Source organism: Falco peregrinus, chromosome 6 (assembly GCF_023634155.1).
Source record: "Falco peregrinus isolate bFalPer1 chromosome 6, bFalPer1.pri, whole genome shotgun sequence".
Classification (NCBI taxonomy): Eukaryota; Metazoa; Chordata; class Aves; order Falconiformes; family Falconidae; genus Falco; species Falco peregrinus.
Window position 1 is genome coordinate 32,123,408 of NC_073726.1, and position 21,213 is coordinate 32,144,620.

At 41.9% G+C, this 21,213-nt stretch overlaps 1 protein-coding gene and 1 long non-coding RNA gene across 5 annotated transcripts in view; one reads left to right on the plus strand and one right to left on the minus strand.

The window, feature by feature from the left end:
- PPP1R12A (protein phosphatase 1 regulatory subunit 12A) overlaps positions 1-7,753 on the plus strand; it is a 121,958-nt gene extending 114,205 nt beyond the window's left edge. For 3 of the 4 annotated variants that reach the window (XM_055808595.1, XM_055808596.1, XM_055808597.1), the window contains one exon: positions 5,609-7,753. In XM_055808595.1, coding sequence (XP_055664570.1) covers positions 5,609-5,695 — 87 coding nt within the window. In that variant the 3' untranslated portion in view covers positions 5,696-7,753. The other variant, XM_055808598.1, reaches the window with a different exon arrangement.
- LOC114011953 (uncharacterized) lies at positions 7,287-11,699 on the minus strand. The gene is made up of 2 exons (XR_008747851.1): positions 11,605-11,699; positions 7,287-11,497 (listed from the first exon to the last, which is right to left on the minus strand). It is a non-coding gene; the product is annotated as an uncharacterized LOC114011953 (long non-coding RNA).
- Positions 11,700-21,213: the final 9,514 nt, after the last annotated feature.

Consider the following 21,213-nt stretch of genomic DNA (forward strand, 5'->3'; position numbering starts at 1 on the left):
GATTAATAAAAAGTTTCCTTTCAAGCTCGTTTTTTGCGCGCCCTCTGGTGCTTGGAAACGGTATTAACTTCCAAATACTTTTCATTAAAATACTTTTATTGAATTAAAATTCAATAAAATGTGCAAAGTTTTGTTGAAGTAATTGAAGCTGACAGGCAGATATAGGCAGAAGACAACCATGATGCCTCTAGCTCCTTTGGATTCAGACCAAGGTAGTTTGCCGTAAAGGGAGGACACAATCTCTGGTTCCTTGAGGGGTCTTCAGAAGTGAAATATGTAGATAGCAAACCATACTAGAGAAAAATAACTGTGCCTCGGAGTGGAAGACAGGATGTGAGCTTCTGCCATCAACCTGTAAATTCCTGTTAGGAAAAGCTGGGCTTCCGAGAAAAACAGAGCATGCTAATATATTGCCTTTTTTCAAAAGCCTACTTTCAGTAAGCAATATGTGAAAGTTTTGAATTAAAGAGTAAATACTCTTCCTATCATTTGTTGCACATCCATGTAAAAGTGTATGTTAAATGTGTCGTTATTTACAGACTTCTGAATAGGAGATGTAGTTTGTGCAATTAGGATGTTAAGTAAAGAATTCCAGGAATAGCTCTCATTGTTAATGCATCCTGAACTGTTTTGGAAAGCTGTGACTAATCACTGCTGGTTCTTGGATTGCTTTTCAAGAATGTGCCACTTGTTTGATACTTTCCTTTCACAGCAACTTATCTACTTTAAACAGGACTGTCTCTTCTAAGTTTTCTTTCAATTCTGCTCATCTCTAGTTCTTTTAAACATAATAAACATGGAGGCGGTTATTTCTCGTTTTCATTCCTATTTCTTTGATTTCTGCAGAACCTGCAACAAATAAAGCAGATTCAAACTTTGAGACACATAAATGAGCAACTGGTGACTGAGAATAGGGCCTTGACCCGAGTGGTTGCCAAGCTGTCAGGGTCCTGTAGGCAACTGCGCTCTGTGGACTTGTAATTTCTTCCTTCTCCTTTGTGTAGCCAGGCAGGTGTTGACAATTCAGTTTGTGCTTGAGCAGAACTTTACTATTAACGCTTGTGTGTCAGAAACTGACTGACTGCTGCTCGGTTATGGAAGTGTGGCTAAAGCATGGTGTCTGGTGTACCAACTACAGGTATTGCTGATGTGTTGGTATGGTGTGGTGTTCTTACTAGCACTGAAGCTTGTCCTCCCGTGCTTGGAAGATAAATTGACAATGATCCAGAAGACCTTTGACATGTTAAAACCTTGGCAACAATTGAAGGGATTTGAGTGCACACTAGGATACACTGAAGTCAGTCCCTTGTTTTGATGTTTGAGTAAATGCTCAGATAGATTTTCCTCTAGTTTTCTAAGAAATTGAAATTAAGAATTGAGCTTTCTTACTGCAGTATAATTGAGGTGCATAGAATTGATTAAAATCTAGTCTCAACTAAAGAATGTTTGAGAACTGTTTTCAGTATTGTGCAATCCTGAACAGTGGCATCAGCAACTTCATTTCTTACATTTGTGTGTTTTAGTGTTTAGAGGGGACCAAAGCTTTTTCTTTAAGAAATGTATTGGAATTTCAAGTTGATCAATATTTTCACATATTAACTTCCACTGCGGTTCTGGCCAATTCTCATTTTTATCTAGACAGCATAAAATACCCAGTTTTAGCACTGAGTTAAGGTTATTGATTTATATTGCTACATATATATATATAGGTATTCCAGTTGTGGAGCAAATCCTATAATGCATGGACTATACAAACGCAGACACAAAAAAACCTGCCTAAGGTGTCAGATTGGTTCATACTTACCAGGTCATCTGGTTCAGTCCTCTTCTGTTATAGGTATGAACTATTTTGAGTTTCATCTTGGAAAAAAATGCCAGTTTGTTGTCCCTAGTGTTATGGCAGGGCTCTTTCAGACACCCACAGAAGGTACACAGCTTCTATGAGGAACAAAATATAGTTTCACTCCACACCAAATCTATATGCCTGCCTTCCTCCTTGTTTTTGTAACAGCTGTATAGACTGGAGGTGTTTCAGTCAGCTTTTAAGATGTGTAGGTGAAAAAAGTTATTTTTCCTTCTGCACAGTGACACTTGCTAAACTGCTTCCCCTTGCCTACCGCCCTTCCCACTTAAAGAGAGGTGATGAATGTACATTTTTTTCATTCCGCTTAGAGTCCGATCTCAGGTTTTCCTCACTAAGAGGCATGAAATAAAGAGAAGGTTTATCCTTTGGCTTTGTTTCTTCCTGGAGTTGGTCTGATAATAGGATGTGGATAGAAAGGTTATTCTTGGTCCAGGCCCTGCATTCCTCAACTTTCCCTTGTGTTAACCCTTGCTGAGTGAGTCAAGTCAGCTCACTGACCTGGCTGAAAACAGATCTCTCTATTCATTATATTATTTGAACCATCTCTCTCCAGCATCGTTGAATCACTAAAGTAACACGCAGAAAGCAGCAGGAGCATACTGCTGGCATGAGGAGGGAAAGCTGTCCCTTTAGGGAAGCCCATCGTACATCAGCTTCAGCTAACAATGGTGTGTTTCAACAGAGCTGAGCTAATCTAATGACTGCTGTCCACAGCCATGTGTCCATTCCGGGTTTTTTTTGCTAGCACTGGCATTCCTTTAACCATGGTAAGCCAATTCAGGGTGTTAACCCACAGAAAACTACTCAGTATTCCTTTTAGTAGAGGGAATTTTCAGTGGCAGATAATTGTGCAGCTTGAGGAGCCTGGCTAGCAAAAGAAAAGCAATGGAAATAGAATAGGGAGGCTTGACATGATGGTAGCTTAACCATAGCAGCATGCCTGATTAATATAAACAGGTACCTTAACAGTTTATGAGTTTTTTGTAATCTTAATTCACAAAGCTGTTTTGTATGTAAAAAATGCTGAATCCTCCAGCAAAGACAGACATTATTACTGTACAGATCCAAGTTGGCTCCACATATGTTGTCAGGTGATTCTTGAATAACTATTTGCTCAACAACAGCACTGCAAATTTTCTAGCTAGTCATATATTGCAGATAGGCAAAATAGTGCATTTGTAGCTTTATTCAAGGATCTCATAACAGGAAAATACTTTGGTATTTTAGCAAGAAACAGATTAGAATTCAAAGTGTTAAGTACAGTATGTAAAATTTTACTGAATTTATTGCAAAGGTGTTTTTTTTCCTGCCTTTGCACATTAAAGGTGTGTGATGTCACCTCATGAGAAGTTTGAGTACCAGAGGAATGCACTGCTGCAAGAAAATTGTCTGACTAGGTTTAAAGTATGTGGGGATTAGTATGGATGAGAAGCCTAAATATTTTAGGTTACTCGAGCTTAGCCTTCCTGATCAATCTCCTATTATTCATAACTGCTTTTGTCTCCTACCAGTCGTCTTCTATTCTTTAGAAGACTCACAGCAAAAGAAAAAAAAAATTCTTAGTAACTATTCTACCCATTACTTTAATCAGGATTAAAATCTGTCTACAGAGATTTGCAGACATATAATGGTAGCTGATTATGTTAAAGCTCTACATTTGAACTGCAGCCTTTTTGTTAAAATAGTTTACCAGAAAATATACCACTCTGTGGGTCTGCCTGTATGTAACTAAGCATTATGGGCTGCAGCTCCCTAGTCAGGAAGTTGAAAGAGGACTGTGACATTCCTGGAGTTAGTGTGAGGTTTCATTGGAAAGCATACGTGACAGCACTTGTCGCGGTACCTATTTAAGGACAAAACCAGACTCCTTTGCTTCCTTGTGCGTGGCTAGATGAAGCTGTTGTGGTGGTTTCATCCAGGATCTTTGGTATCAAGTCCCTAACAGAATGAAAAGGAGGAAGGAAAGGTTTTAGTTGCTTTGCCTGAACAAATGACTGTCTCACTGTTTGCAGATACACATACTAGGAGTCATATCCAGATAACAGGAGCGTGTACCGCGCATGTACCTGTAGTAGTAGTAGAAACCTAGGGTTGTTCCATAATGTGTATCACAGATAACAGTGATTTTTTTTTTATTAGTAGATTTGTACAGCTTAGAAAACGTAACACAAATAAGACTTGAAAATTGCCAAATGATTACTTGTGTTGCCCAATGTCAAACACCTTGACACGGGTTTTGGAAGGAATCAGCATTTCACAGCACTTTCTCTTTAGAGCACAGCTCTCACTTCACTATAATGGAAGCCTCATTCTGACTCTGTGAAAAACTCAGTTTAGGTAGCTTGTCCTAAGCTCCACCGTGGAGCAGAGTTGGAGCGCAGGTTAGAAGTCCAGGTTAGCAGAATGATTTTTACTTAATGGTAGAGACCACCTTTTTTCCTCTTACGATATCTTGTCATCTTCCTTTCGCATGCTTTGGTATTTGCAGGTAAATAAACTAGAAGTTCTGTAACCACAGTCATCTTCGGTGCATCATCGTGTTTCACTGTATGGGAGGGTCTGCTGTTGGGTGAACTGAGTGTGGACAGGAATCCTTTAGAGGAGATCTGTAAATGAAGCCTCTAGTGCAACACACAGTTAATTAACCCTGCATTCTTAAACTTCTTGGTTCTTTTCTGTTCCATAATAAAGTTCTGAATATAATGAGCTTGAAAGTATAATTTTGCTCGAATAAAATTAAAACGACACTAGTGGCAAGGAAATTTCATCGTGAAGAATTATGTAGCAGTTGTTACATACGTCACTAGCTGGACTTAGACCTCTTGTGTGCCCTTGCACTTGATGTTACTGAATAACTGCTGTGCAGGAATAGGCGGTTACCTCCTGTGTAAACCTCCTGCTAGAAACTATACACGTACCTTAGCCATGAGTATTACAGGTGGTTTGCTGTCAGTGTATGAATGTAGATGTGGAGGACTGCTGAGATTACTTCTAGTTTCTTTGACAAGTTAAATTCTCCCAGTACAAACCTCTGTGCACTGACTTGTCCTTCTTTCCTGTTTGAGCCTGTCCAGCTCTTACCTCACTTGGCTTCTGCCTCCCAGCTTTTGTGCTTGTGTGTCACCCATCTCCTGCGGCAACTTTAACTTGCCATCTCCTAACTTGTATGTTTGAGTTTGCAGCCTGGTGTTTCAGTGATCTGCTCGTGTGTGAACTATGCTGTTCAGGAATATGTCAAATTATCGGATGTGTGCTTCGACGCAAGTTTGGAAGTGGTTGGAAGATTAATGCTATGAGCTAACAAGCTGAATCACACTGTATCTGATCAGGATGAAATCATCCAAGAGCACAGTGGTAGATAAGCTTAACCACAGCATGTTTTTTTGAAACTCTGCAAGTGCAGTACTGACAAGCCTTTTTACATTGTTGGTAATTAACATCTTTTGGTTTTGGACTGAAATTTGAAGCACCTAATTACTTTCCCCACACTACTATAAATGTTTTTGTTAGCAGTTGACATCTGTACCACTGAGATTTAGTGCATCTAGTCTAAGCAAATGAAAACTCCAAATCTATAACTGTATCATGTTAAAAGGTGAAATCTTTCTGACCTGCTGATATGAAGGGGGAGAGCTGCCAGGATGCTTAAGCTGAATAAAGAATTTTACCCCCAGTGCTTGTCTAGTCTTGCTGCTTTTACTTGGGGTATAATAGCAAATAACTGTCGTGTTTCATTTTTCATAGATGCTACCAGACCTGAAGGCAGACAACCAGAGGCTAAAAGATGAAAATGGGGCCTTGATCAGAGTTATAAGCAAACTTTCCAAATAAAGGGTTTACTACAGCAGCAAATTACGGTATTGCACATCACTAGTAACTCCAGTGGACCATAGTGTGGCAGTCACTGAAAAGTGTGGGAAGATCCCTTGGAGACTGTAATTTTCAGATATCCTGCCAAACGCCCTCTTACCTGTGTGTTTTTTTGTATAAAGATCATTGTTTCTGTTAAAATGCAGCTGCTGAGAAGATAAAGTGACTGAGAAATCTTGTTTACAGCTACAGCATAATAAGGAAAGTGTTCAAGGCCAGATACGCCTCAGATATTTAACCAGTAAGCCTTAGTTGTACATAAACACTTTTACATCAACAAAAGCTTTCAGCTCTCACAGAAGACAGTTACTCAATAATGTTTTTGTTGTGCCACAATTCCCAGGTTTTTTTTCTATACTCAGTTTTTCTTTAAATCTTAAGTTTGGATTATTTTTTTCCCTTCTAATTATTCATGTACCAGATTCTCTTGTACAGTGTTTTCACAGCTTTACCATTTGCCGAGACCACACACCCTTTTAAATTACATATTTGTGTAGCTACCTAGAGTTGTATTGTCCAACCACCTGGAACAGAGATGTTTGGTGGAACATTTGCTTTCACTGTTTGTGCAATATGCATTTATTTCCTATACAAAATGCTTTAAAAGTCAGTTGAAATTAGAAATACTTTAGGAGTCCTGTTTTCTGCTTTTATTGGTCACTTTTTTTAAAAAAAAAAAGTTGTTTGTAGTGAAAGATGTTAGATCCTGTAATTGTCACGTTCATTTGAGCAGGTACTGAGTGATGCTGTATATATAAATGTGTACTGGTTTGATTTTTCAGACCACCACGTGGCATGCTTGAATATATTTCCCTATTGCAAATGTCTGTTAATGCAAATTAGGCTACTCCAGAATAGTGTGTTTAACAAAGTTCATTAATTTTTATGGTATAAAGAATTTAGGCATTGTACATTGTATGGAGCCCTATCTTTACAAAAGGTCTAAACTATATAAAATACTTTATTATCTTTTCCTCCCATTTTTTTTATTTGATAGTGTTCACCATAATAAAAAATTGCATAAATATAACTGCTTCACTACATTTCACTTACCTGTATTTATCTGAGTGCTGTCCAAAACTGTTGTGCTAGCCAAAGTAATGTACTAAATCATTTGAAAAACATAACCCATTACACTCATATTAATGTTTATATGCACTGTTGTTGCCATGTGAGAAGGCATCCAATTTGATAACACCATCATGTCAGACCATTTTATACATTTCAGTGGCCTTTAAAAACAAAGAAAAGTACTTAAGATCGCTTTTGTTAGAAACAGCTTTTATATTTTCACTAAACCATTCAAAATACGACATCCTATTGGCACATAGTTTATTGCCTAAAACCACTGAACAGATCAGCCATTAAAACAAATTGTACATTGTAAAGCTTGTAGTAGCTATTGTATTATTGATTATATTGTATACTATATTAAATGTGAATTTGTACCCCTTCATTTAAAAAGGTCATTGTGTTCTACTGCCTACTTGGGGGGTGAGGGTTAGTTTTACGGGGTTGGGATATGTTTTGGTAAGGAAGACATGGTGTCCTCTCTCTGTTGATTGGTTTTTTGAAGATGTAAGGTTATGCTCTTACTACCAAGCTCAGGATTCTTGATTTTAAAGGTACACAGATAGTTTGAGATATCTTATTGTAATTGAACTGTATGAGAGGTGGGTCTGAACGATAGGGACTTCCATTGTCTTACGCTAACATAAAATAAAGAATTGAATGGCTGCAACGTATTGAGTTCTGTTACAAGACAGTTAGGCATATTCTGGATTATATTTGGTAAAGTTTGGGTGCCTGTGAATGATTAAATACATGTTTCTAATATTTTAGTGTTTTATATTTAGGTTATTTATTCTTTATATCTAAAAAATGAATGGCTACTGTGCTATATTGATTTTATTGGTAGTACTGAGCAGACCTTGTATCTGCATGAAACTAGTTGCAAAACCCACTATTTTGGAAAAAAAAATGTATTTTGACATATACAAATAAAATGAATACAAACTATTTTAAATGTGTGAAAGTTTTACTGAGAAGACATTGAATTTTGTTACGAATTTAAACCATGTTTTAAGTTTGCTATTTAAATTCTTTGGTGGGCATTTTTCATTCATTGCGTTACTTGGATGCAAGGTTCAAGTACCTTTCAAAGATTGTAATCAAATTGTGATTATTTGCACATCATTGTACATGCACATCTGTAAATGCAACAGTAAAAATGCCGTATTTATGCAATCTGTAACAACTTGGACAAATGTTTATATATTTTACATAAACCTGTCTGTGTGCAGAACCTGAGAACCATTTTTTATGTGGTATTAACAGACTCTCAGAAAGCAATTGCTAAACGTGTGTCACCGTCTTATTGTACTGATCATGTTGCACATCGAACACATCCCCAGGAAATCCAGCTACCACAGACAGAGAGCGGATACTGGAGGACTGTCCTACTATTTAGGAGGCAGTTTGCATACAAGAAATATTGCTGGCTGCTGGCTCTGGCGAGCTTCCTTAAGCAACTAATGGCTTAAACGGTAATTCAGAACAGCAACCTAGATTTTTCAGGGCACTTGTTGCAGTGCGGAAAGGGATCTCTATGTCCCAGAATTAACATCAAATACGAATGGAGGCATGGAAACAGCTGGTGTTAGAGAGTTAAAAGGCAAAGGGCACGCCCAGAACCAGTGCCAGCCATGAAGGAGCCCACAGCCTGGGGGGGGGAGTGACCGCAGGTGGGAAGGCAGGGGCAGCAGAGCACAGGGAGGGCAGAGGCAGTGTGGCTGTGTGAGGACCCAGACCTTAATGGCTCCAAAGAGTAGCAGTTACCTGGAAGAAAAGACTTGGGAGCTAGTACTTCATTTTTTTGCCCACCTTGCCTCCCTTATCATAAACAATTCCCTCTAGACCTCCCTAGTTCCTACTACACACTAATTTCAGGCTTTTGCTATTTCCTTGACAGATCCCAAAAAGAACAATTAAAATTCATACTGTGTAGGGTGGTGCCTTTGTTTCCTCAGCCCCGAGTACAAAACCTGAGTCTCAGTATTCCCTTCTTTAGAAATACCTTACGTGCTCGGTTGGGGTTTGTGCTTAGCTTAATATTAAACCAATGGGTATTAATCCTACCCGTTCAGAAGTTCTGGCTGTGGTCCATTTGGTGGTCTTTTCAGAGCAAATGCGTTGTCATAGAACAAGTGTCCTCTCATTACTTTTTTAGAAAGAGTTAACTATTTACATGTCATCTCACGGAAGAGGGAAAAAGCGTGCTTTTGGGCAGCTGAAGATACCTGCTTTAGGAGATAATGTGTCAGAAGAGAAATTTTTATTATTTCCTTCACCTTTATCATACAGAAATGGGCTCCATACAAGAAGGCTCCTACCCCTGCTAGCTGATTTCACCATGAGGTTTATGGTCGAGAGTGAGGGTACTGCATTGATGCCAAAAGCATCTGTATTATGGTAGACAGGAAATCTACACAAGGAAAAGCAGGTGGTGAGGAGGAAGTATGCTGTGATGCCAGACTTGGACAGCCAACACCAGGTCAGAAAATGAACAGTTCACCTGGAGAAAGGCAGGGGACACATCAGAACAAGCCTGGTCCAAAGTCAGTTAGGGCCTGATCGCATCTGAACTCCTGAACACAGAAAAATCACCCAAAGCTATCGGCAGCATGAATGATGCCTTGCTTGCTGCTGGCTTGTAATGCTGCTCAGAGGAGGTATTAATTTCTGTTCAATTAAGTGATTATGAAAATAATCACGATACTGACTCGTACTTTATCTGGGTAAGCCTGGAAGTGGCTTGACTCCACAGCTGGCACTTCAGTTCTTTTATGGACATTTTGAGGCTTTACTCACTTGTGTAGCACACCAGCTCCTCCAGCGAGGAACACTTGCTCTTTTGTCTCTTGTGTTACTCATCATTTTGTGGCAGAAGCATGAACAAGCGCAGCCAGACGCGCCACGCTGCAACACAGCACAGCCGTCGGTCCCAGAGAGCACCCAGCCCTCCGCGGGGCGAGGGCTGCCGAGGGCTCCGGGCAGCTGTGGCCTCAAGCCTGTCCAGCGTGGAAAGTGTAGGCAGCCACATCTTTAGTTACACTGAAAACCGCTTTTCCCTTTTAGTGGAGCTTCAGCTTCTCTAACAATACGCTGCAGTGGGCAGTAGATAATTTTGACACTTTGATTGTGTGACTGAGAGGTTAATATGTTGTAAAGGTGAAAAGTAATTTCCCAACTACAATCCAGAGAACTCTCACAGCAAAACATGACACAAATTCACTACATAATTTACAGTTTAAAAAAGAAAAACAACACAGCCATACAAAAAAGTTTTGAGGAGCCTGTTTTCAAAGAGGATGGAGAAACAATCGTAACTGCATTGTAGAAGGTCGCTTTCCCTGCTGCTTTAAATCTTGGAACAGTTTTGTTGCAGTTTTACTGGTCACCTCTCTGAAATTACAGGGTTTTTCCCATGTCAGAATAGCCAGTCTGTCTGTTGGGGAAGAGAAGAAATTATTTGCTTAAGTTTTTCAGAAGTTTTCACCCTTCATGGTTATGTACACAATGTTAACATCTAGCTATGGTGATTAAGCTCCCTCTAGTTCTTAGGTCAAATCCACTAATAATAAGAGTAAAAATTGCTGGTGACTAGAGTTACTGGCTTTACATTTGTTTTGATTGCAAGAGCAGCAGTTGGTGCTTGTTAGAGAGTAATAGCACATAGTACTGTGCTCTGCCTCAGCCTAGATTTAAAGTAAGACTGGAACAGTCCTAAGGGTGACTGCAGTTTCCTGCATAGAAGACAAAATTAAAAACAAAATAAAACCTCCCAAACCCACAATAAATTGCTCACACTTGAAAGGGAAAGCTGCTGCCACACTGATGAAGTCATCAGCTATTCTTGCTTGTGTCAGCACCTCCCCATTTCGTATTACTGATTAGATAGGAAAAGTATGTGGCTTTTAGAGAAAGGAGGAACTGTTCAGTTCTTTCGTTTGAAAACACCTGTTGGACGTCTTATGTTTCTGATCTGGCCCAAGGATAAATACAGCAGGGACAAAACCCCCACATTCCTAGTCTAATTATTTCACCCTTCTTGCAAGTTTTACACCTCTGTTTTGCAAACCTATTAAAGCTTAGCAGAAATAGCCAAGAGCACAACTTATCTTTCTAGTGTGGTCTTTTCCCTTTATTTTATTTGCTGGAGAAAAAAAAAACAACAACCAAAAACCAAAACCAAACCAACAATTGGGGGGGGGGGGATGAGAAAAAACTGTTTATTTCCTTGGTACTATCTTTCTGTGCTCCACCTGCTCCAGCAGAGACCTTTTGAGCAGACAGACCCACTGGGCTGAATTCCTCTTTTATCAAACCAGCGTGGGGAGAAGCTGCTGCAGATCTTGCTGTCCTGTGCATCCCACCTGCCTGCACCGCCTCCAGTGGGACCCCTAGCACGGCAGGCTGCTGTGCTGCCCCTTGCCCCCTCATCTCTCCCCAAAAGAAAACAGAAAATGCCCCTAGTGCCCTCGTTCCTATGTTCTATACCCTGTTTCAGTGGTGTGTCCCTACCTCAAAAAAGGGGAGGCCTGGCCTGTTCTGAGGGAGTTGCTACATCACAGCTAAGATAAAGCTGCCACTTTCGGCAAGCGGTGGTGACCTGGACCTGCACCCCAAGTCTCTCGAAGCAAAGAGCGTGACTTCCTTACATCGGCTGATACAAAATACACATCTAGCTACGCGGTCCAGTCACTGCCCAGAAAGAAGATTTAATGAAAAAATTAGTTTGTTTAAAAATAAAAACCCACGTTTACACCAACTGCTGATAGCACGGGCACGATTCTCCGTTACTAGCTCACCTCTGTCTTTAGCTGCATGAAAAGCAGCGAATGACACTCAAGTTCTTTCCTCCCACCGCATCCGCGGCTACCGGTGCCGCATCGGGCTCAGTCAGTTCCCCAAGCACTCATCCTCGGCTGCCCTTGCACGACACGCCAGCGCTCTGGCGAGGTGCGCGCCGGCGCTGCGGGCGGCTTTGCGCTGCCTCGGCCCCGCGCACGGGGCGGCAGCGGCTCCGCTCGCGGGCGGGCGGCGCTGCCGGGGGCCGCGGCGGGGACACGGGCCCCCGCTCCGGCCCGGCCCGGCGCCGCCGACACCGGCTGAGGTGGCACCGGGAGGTGGCACCAGACGGCTTCGCGGGGCCGCCACCGCCGCGCTGCAGGGCCCGGCAGCCAGGCACGGCCCCGGCGCGGCGTGCGGCGGGGGGGCGGCACGGCCCGCACGGCCCTCCCGGGCCCCCTTCTCCCCCGAGAGCAGCCCGTAGCAGGGCTCAAACCACAGCGACTCGGGGAAACGCTGCCTCCCTCCGCCGTGACGACCAGCCGGTTCCAGCAGACAGATGAAGCGCGGCAGAGAACAGCGATCTGAAATGAATTCAGACGCAAGGGGTGCACGTTCACCTGAACGCGGCAGACTGCTTTCAAGCGTATTTTGCCGAAAGCCAGCGACGGGAGCCGCACGATGTAACGCCCTGGGAATGGCAGAGAGCTGCGACTGGCTGGTGAGCTGAGCCGCATCCCACCGGGGGCCTGGCCGGGGGGGCTGCGGGCCCCGGCCCCGGCCCGGCCCGTCAGAGAGCGCAGGCAGGGACCCGCTGCACGGGGAGCGCTCCCCTGGCCTGCGCGGCACTTCCAGACTGGGAGCAGACACTTCGCAAGCACCGCCGGGCAGCTCTGCTACAGCTGAGAGGAACAGCAAAAAAAAATAAAAACAATAATCCTCCGTATCAAAAGTTGTCAAGGCGGCGGTTCACAGCAGCACGGCGCTGCCAAAACACTGGTTAACTCCTTCTTGGTCAACCCCCTTTCAGCATGATTACTGTGAAAGGGGGTTGCTTGGCCCTGTAACTGGAGTGCTCTGCACGCTGCAAGGTCCTCTGTCCCCTTCAGGCTCACCTTCCTGTTCATTGCCGTGCAAGCACGTGCAGCACACCATGGGCACCCACCTTCTTTGTCCCCTCGACTTTTCTCCTCAGCTCTGCATGGATAGGGTTCTGCTCCGGCTTCCAAGCCACCACATATAATTATTTTCTGTGTAAGAGAGGGACTTGAGGTCTAATTACGTTCGCTGTTATCCCTGGTGATAGCCACAGTAACCCAAAGGGCCTGGAAGCCACCTCCCTGGGACCTCGAGCACTCTCTGAATTTCTTGGTGTCTGGGGAGTGGCACTCAGAATTGCTTCATGCAGACACCGAGTGCAAGAACTCCCTTCATATTCTACTAACAAGTCACTACAAGCTTACCAACATGCCACAGCTGCCGGAGAGAACAGCCTCTCCTGTCTCCTGCTCCTCTCAGCTGTCAGTCCTCAGCTGCTCCTGTGTGCCACCCAGATCACCAAGATCCTCCTTGGACATTGTTCCCAGCACTTCTCGTTCAGTCCTTCTGGTACTTGCTGCCTACTTCTGCCCCCTTACACCATCTCCCATCCTGGCTTCTTGCATTTTCTATTCATTTGCTGCTTCTCTCTCCTGTTTCACTCACCCTTCAGACCTCACCGCTGGCGGCTTCTTCCTGAGCTACTTGTTCTGCAGTTGTATCGTCTGTCTACTGTCCACAGTGCCTCTCTCCACAACTCCAGCAGCCTCCACACCTTTCATGATCTTCCTCCACCTCTGTTACTCTCCTCCTGCACCCGCTTTCCTCACACTGCCTTATCTCAAACTCCTCAGAAGCACACATCCCTAAGGGTTTCGAAGACCCCGTTAATCTTTTCCTGACCACTGGATCTTTTTTTCAGTAGGAATGTCTCTTCCCAGCCATTTAGTTCCCTACTAGAACTACAAGAGTGGAACCCACTCTTGGTTCTTTCTAATCCAAGGGGGTGATTTTACTATAAACGAAGCACACTCTACAAGTCACCTGTTCTAACTTAATCCAGTTATTCCCCTCCTCAGGAATCAGCGCTGTTTTTCATAAACCCCTTTCCTATTTTTCTCCTCCATACCTCCAAGCACTTTCAGGTTGAAAGCAGTGAAAGGTCTCACACTTCTTCCCTTGTTTTCAACCCACCAAGGTGTTTGCAGGCTAACTGCCATTCGCTGTTTCTTAATTTCCTTTCAACACTTTTTGAGTGTCCAGCAATAAAGCAAATGCATAAGGGGATGCCTGTTGGGTTCTAATGCCTAATTGGGGAATAAATACTATAAATTGAGCATTGGCTGTGGATTTGCTGGTGGGGCAGGAGGAAGGACGGAGCTTGTCCTTTTTCAAGTAACTTTTTAACTTAAAACTTCTTTTTATTATGTATTTAAAGCTTGTCATCCTAAATACCTTGGCAGTTTTCACCTTGAAATGGCAAATAATGTGTATTGTGAGCAAAACACAATAGTTGTTTTTAAACATCATCTATATTTGTTGATATAAAATCATTACAATATAGGCACATGCATTTTGTTCCAATTGGTCATGCAAAAACTCAGTCCCAAGCTTTTATCCTAGATGTTTGCCACATGGTATGTATCATTGAAATATGTTTCATAATATAAAACATCAACATAATTTTAATAGGAAATATGTTTTAATTTTCATGTTATTTAAGCTATTATCTCCCTTTGTAGTCTGTTTGGCTTCATACACAGTGACTAAACTCTTCTAAGTGCTTCCCCCTCCTCTGCTTACACTCACTGATATGTCACTGCCATTGATTGATTGCTGTTTGTGTTTGTTTTGGACACCTCCAGATGAGCGCTACTAATAACCAGTACTAAATTCCTGAAATATCTGCCTGATTCCTTTTACAAGGCAACTTCGTTATAGTCCGTCATATGAAACACAGTAGGCTGTAGAAATACTGCAGTGCAGGAGAGAAAGAATCGCCAAATGAACAGATAGCTCAAACAAAGCACTGTAAAAAGCCATCACACTAAATTCTGCATGCATCATCTACTGCATTTCAGTGAAGGCCAAGTTTCTTAGTCAGCTCTCTGAGGAGATCTGTCAGCCCTAACAATGATTCTTTTGGGGCACAGTTCTGTGCCCACTGCACTTTTCTACTGTGTGCAGCTAGCTCATCACCTGCATGAGGTTGGATCCAAAGGATGCAGTATAACAGTTTAACCGAGCAATACACAGTGAGAATCAAAAGACCTAATTAATTTTTACTGACTTTGTATCGGTTCTTCAAAAAATCAAAATAATTCTTAGGAGCTAGAGGACTGTTAATTAAAAAAAACCCAAACCAAAAAACCTACAATGACACAACAGCCCTGAAGGGTTATGAATTGTAGCCAGTACCAACAAGACAGACTGGCAGAGAGCCAGTAACCACTGGATTTGGTTCCTAATGATTCATTTTCGTGCTTACGTTTGGAGATACAGAAAGACAGGAACCACATTGTCTTTGCTGTGGACCAAAATCTGTTCAACAGTCTTTAAACTTATAATGAGTTAGCTGTACAGAGGTCATGGAATCATAGAATCATGTAATACCTTGGGATGGAAGGGACCCATAAGGATCATCAAGTCCAACCCCCTGCTCCTTGCAGGACTACCTAAAACTAAACCCTATGGCTAAAAGCATTGCCTAGGCATATGGTCAGAGGAGACTGTCTTTAAGAAGAATGAATAGGCTCCGTAGGTGCTGGAAATGTACCATGAAAAGCAACAAAGGTGGTGGTATTCAGATAACTTGTTATCTTATATGGGTAACTTAAACTTACAATGTTATTTCTGTCATACGGATAGGTACAGTCAGCTCTTCATTACCAAGCTCATAGTATCTTAGAAGGCACGACAGCTTGGTAACCTGGCGGCTCCTCCACTAGATAAGATGGTGGCAGCCCACCTAGGGTATCCTCAGGAACTCAGGAGTCTAGAGGTCAATGCGGCACAAAGACAGGCCCCAGAAAACACCCAAGGCTACCTTACGTCTGTAAGACTACATGAGCTCTCTCGTGGAGGAATGCATGGAGAGCAGAGCACCTCTACTCTGAAAGCGGCTCCTTCCCAAAAGGGCAGGTGCGGAGCTGGGCTAATAAACCAGCATATGGCCAAATCCAATGCCTCTGTGTTACACCCCCTGGTATTCTTATTGCAGGAAAGCACAGCCACTCTGAAGGCGCATTTTAGTTTGACAGAAACAGTGCTGCTCAAGTACGTCTAGGTGGTATCTTACCTTAGAAAATTTTTCCCAGCGTAAGTCACTTCACTTTACATTTATCTACGCTGAATTCCATCTACTACTTTATTGCTGCCACTCAGTTTGGCAATTTTTTATTTTTCACTTTCTCAATTTGTTGTGTTTCGTTCCAATACTTTTATTTTGATGGATCCTCCATAATAAAAAGCTCTGCTGTGAGATGCTCCCTAAGGTTCTTCACAGTGAACACAAAAGCACAGACCATAATGGAAAAACTGTCTCCTCCAAGTGCTTCTTTTGTAAGGTGATCATATCCTGGCCCTACTAACTCCCTATCAGGGGATTTGCTTCTTTGCCTTTTGCAAACTGGCCCTCAAGGCATATTTATAGCCTGCCTTACAGCACTGCCCTTTCCTCCCTTCTTCCCCCAAGCACTGTGAGGCTTGTCAGTATCAATTTTTCTCTGCCTTCCTATTCTTCACTGTGTAAAATTTTGACTCCATGTCTGTTTTTCATCCCTGCTCCTCAACAAGTTGCTCTAGGGCTTACTCACTGCGTTCACTGCTCAAATCTGGCCCTAGAGAGTACCTGTGTGGACAGAAAAAGAGGTAGCATGGTTGCTCAATGAACTGTTTCACAGCTATGCTGATTGAACTTCATCACAAATAGCAAAGAGTAGCAAGAGGAGACACTGCTCTGTACCCTCATATGGCTCAGAACACAAGAAGCAGCAACAGACCATCTTACAGAGTGAGATTGTGAACTGAGGCAGAAGATGTTCTCATCACGCCTCTGAAGTCATCTGCACAGATACTGAAACTGTTCCATCCCCACCGTCATTCTTATCCAACAACAGTCAGCTGGAGACAGATGGCAATCTCTGCATTAATTTCTCATACTGTAAGAATAAATACTTGAAAAAATCAAGCAAACTTCTCCCTGTAAGTTTGGGGGTTTTACCTTTTCACACTGCAATCCTCAGTCAGCTAGATGAATGAACTTTGCTGCAAGAAACAGTATTAGTTTCTCTGCCAAACCAAACCAGTTCTATGAAACTACATCATTATTCTTGGTCAAATGATAGCAGAGCTCAAGAATAGTAAAACACATGCAGAAACCAGCCTAGAAGATGGATTCTAGGATTGATCTTGAATGCTAATACCTCCTGAGAAATCCAGCTACTTCACAAAGCTCTGTTGTATTTACATGCAAGATTTCAAATTGGGCCCTGGCACTTGAAAAAAAAGGTTTAAGCATTCAATTCAGTAGCAAAGTAAATAGGATAAAATTGGTATTTCAGTAAAAGTGGGATTGTCGGATTTGTATGTTTGCAAGCACAAGTCATAAGAAAGTAATGCAGTTAAACCACTGACTACAGTGATTAGAACATAATTAGTTGTTAGAACCTTACAGAGGAAAACCTTGCCAGCAAGTTAGTGCTGTGACACCAAGCTCCAGTGCGGGGAAAAAAAAATAAAAAATTAATTTCTGGAAGAAAGTGGAAGAAATAAAAATCCATGCCAATAGGCTAAGCCTCTCAGATTTAGATAGTATGCATAACTCAGCTGTAGCAGAAAGCAGTATTAAATTGCAAAGGATAGCGGTTTGTCCGCATTTAGACAAAAATGCAAAAACAACCAAGACCAAGGGGTAACAGAATTTGGTAGGTAAGAAGAGATAAACAGAAGATTAAGAGAGAATTTGAAAAGTAAACAGTACAGATGTAAACAGAAATAAAAACTCATTCTACATACTTAAAAAAGGAAGTTGGTTAGAGAAAAAAAATGCAATCACTTCACTGTCCAGAAGTGAGACTACCAGCACCTCCATGTTACCCTTCACAGCTTCATGCCTTCACTGAGATCCTCTACAAATGAATCTTCTGAACTCATGGGAAAGAGGCCAATGGTCAAGACTGCAGAGAACCACCTACTTTTTTAAACTCTTGACCGCCTCTGACAGAGGTGTTAGATGTTCTATCAGCGATAGAACTGGCAATAACAGAAGAGTGCAAAGAGGAAGACACCTGTAAAGTATGTTGCACTAGGTTTTGTCTCATCCTAGGCATATGGTCTAAAGCAGCACGAGTGGCTGGAGAGAGAAGTATTGCTGCAGGACAGCAGAGCATTGGCTTGGAAAGCTTTAGTAAGAAAAGGCTAAAAGGAGGAGTCAAGAGGAACAGTGGTACTATGAGGTTTATTTTACTTTTAGGGGGAGACTTGACAGTAGAAACGTCATGGAATGTAAGTGAGGATGTTACAGGAAGATTGGACGGAAGTTATAGTACGAGATTTAATGTGAAAGGTTTAAAGAGAGGTTTTTGAAATGTTACAGATGGAAAGAGGAACAGGTATTTCTATGATGAGGTAGCAGTAAGATTCCACTGAGTCACAGCAATTTTAAGCAACAGCATTTTTAGAAGAATACTGCAGAACTAAGTAGGTAGGCAGGTTAGTTGGCGTACAGTGATGGGTGTAAGGATTATCCAGTAGGTGAAATTCAAAGCAGCAGAGAGGGGAAGATGTAATGGCACAGCACTGCAGCAAGCTTAATAAACCTAGTTTGATAAAGCAGAAATGATAAAGCAGGCGGAACAAGTATGTCACTGAAAAAGTCTATTGGGAGACGAAACATGAAGAATACTGATGGAATGGACTTCAAAGGGGATCAGATATGAGAAGCGGTAGATAGGTGCACTAAATGAAACAGTTTCATGGAAGTTCAAGTAATACAGGCAGAGGCGGGGTGAAGTCCAGAGCAGAAGGAAGAGTATGTGTGTTTGAGAAAGACGCAGGCAAATAAAGTCATGTTAACAGAGGCTCTGGGGAGAGCTTCCAGAGATGCTGAAGAGGCTGAGAGGGAAGAATGTTTCAGTGGGGAGCATACCAGCACCAGTGGGTATAACAAATATTCGCTAAGCTCAGAGCATGACAGTAAGATGCAAACAGACATTGGGAAGGAATTTGGATGTTGTCCTGAATTTCCCCAGCCAATAATATGTTGTGATCACTATTTAATTTTCCAGCCCTTGAAAACTGCCACTTCAGAAAAGATTATGGCTCAGATAAATCTGTATGCAGAACCTTAATAAGGTTGGATAATTTGGTTGAATCTCTAGAAGAAATTACAAAAATCTTAAACAACTTGCAACCCTTTACAAAGGAACCACCTTTGAACTGCCCAACCCCAAAAAGCACTTCATTCCCTCAAGATTTTAAGAATAAATGATGGTTTTTATTCTGAATTGAAAACCGAAGCATTTGGTCTTTGCCTGGCAAAGGAGATCAAGATTATCCTATTCAAACCCAGTGGTAATCTACCTCTAAGGAAGAGTCTCATTCCATAATGCTGAATATATAAAAAATGGTATCTTAAAGCTTAGGGACCCTTGTCATTATGCCAGCTTAAAACATAGCCAATAAAATGAATTGCATTTCTAGGCCTTAAAAATATCCTGAAGATCTTTTCAGTAAGAAAAAAAGTGCTGTTCTAAAAATGTTTGCAAGCTATTAAGCTGTTCTGCATTGGAGCAGAGGAAAACATGCAGTGTGATACTTAAAACTATTTGGGGACTTTATCCCTGAAAGCTCTCCAGCACAGACAACCTTATTGAGATGCAAACATCTGACAGTCAGCATTTTTGTATTGGGCACTTAAGCCCAACCTCACTCACCACAACATAACTTCTGTTAATATATAACAGACTGTAAGGAACACAAAGCCTTTTTTACACTAAAAAACCCCCACAATGTTTTTTATAGATTAGAGAAAAAAATATCCACTGCAATGGTAGATGCAGCTAAAGCCTGGCAACGGTACCTCCTCCAGGTAAGAAAGGTGGGCAGATAAGATGTGGAGTGAGCACATCTAAACCTTGCTAGTTGGTAAGGACTGCCACAGGGAGGGGCCCAGGGCACAGCTGGGAGACCTGGAGTAATGGAGAACCCAGGCTATCCCAAGACCTAAAATACATTGCTGTATGTCTCCATATACACAACATACTCTAAGTAATGACTTTCTCATCTGACTCTTATGTAAATGAGTAAAACCTCATTTTTTTGGCCAGCTGTGCTGCTCATGGGGTGTAACAGTGAGGAGTGAAATACTCGTATTGTCACAGTTACATGATTCTCTCAAGAAAAGCTCTTCATTGTGTAAAAGGGAAGAAATGACAGAATGGGAAAGCCAAGAATTCACATGAAGAATCCTTTTTCTAAACTGTTTTCTAAAAATACAATCAAGTAGTATTCTGACTTAAAACCTCTTAAGAGTGCAGGTAAATTTTTCAGGAAAGTGCTTAGTCAAAACTTTTATAAAGTTAACTTTTTGTTTAGCACTTGATCTGCAAATAGAAATATAAACAACTTTAGTAGTTTTGCATTGCTGAGTATTAAAGAGTAGAGCTAGTACAGAACTACGTTTTCACCATCTACTTTTCTGCCTATTTACAGCTTTCCAGCATAACGCACAACAACTAGCCTGTTTTGCTTTGGGATTTTCCCTTAGACTGGAAGATAAGATCTTTCACCTGTACTGAGGACCCTGATACCTTAACTTCTCTATATACAAAATTTAAACACCCCTTCAAAACAAAATGCTGTACCCAAAAAAACCCTACACCCAAACCACAGCAGAAATCAGGTATGAGTCAAGTCCAAGTAAATGAAATCACCAGAATGACAGAGAAGATTGGTAGGGTGACACTGTGCCCACTGCTATGGAAGAGAACGGGGTAGAGACCTACTAAAGGTGAAAGCGGATACATGGACTAAGCCTGTTATCTATACCGAGGGGTGCAGAGAGCCTAGCGCCAGATATTTGGAGCCCCATTTTGCTAATATATTTTATCTATATTTGTAGCATTTTTTTTTTCTGTAAAAAGAATCCAAAAGCTTCTGCAAAGTTTATATTCTGAAGTCCTAAACACTTTATTAACCAAGTGGACAAATTCAGGACTGAAACTGAAAGAGAGAAAAAAGGAGATGAAAAGGTGAGAATGTGCTCCCAGCCACGTAAGCCAAGTCTATATGGATTTCCTCCGACTCTAACCTAAGCCCGTATCTTGCCCTGAGCCAGCTGGAAAGGTAGCACTAATGCACTCCTCCATTTCCCTCAGCATACCGTTTATAAAGCGGGATTATGCAAGACAGAAATCTACCGAAAGCAGTGATTTCCAAAAATCCCGCGAACCATTTGCAGGGTGCTATTAAGACACAGTGAATTCAGCCAAACCAAAAAAACTGCTTCTGCGCAAGTTTAGCCACTTGATCACCTAAGCAAACTGTTTAACGTATAGTACATACTCCCATCACATTCCCTGCCAGTTCGT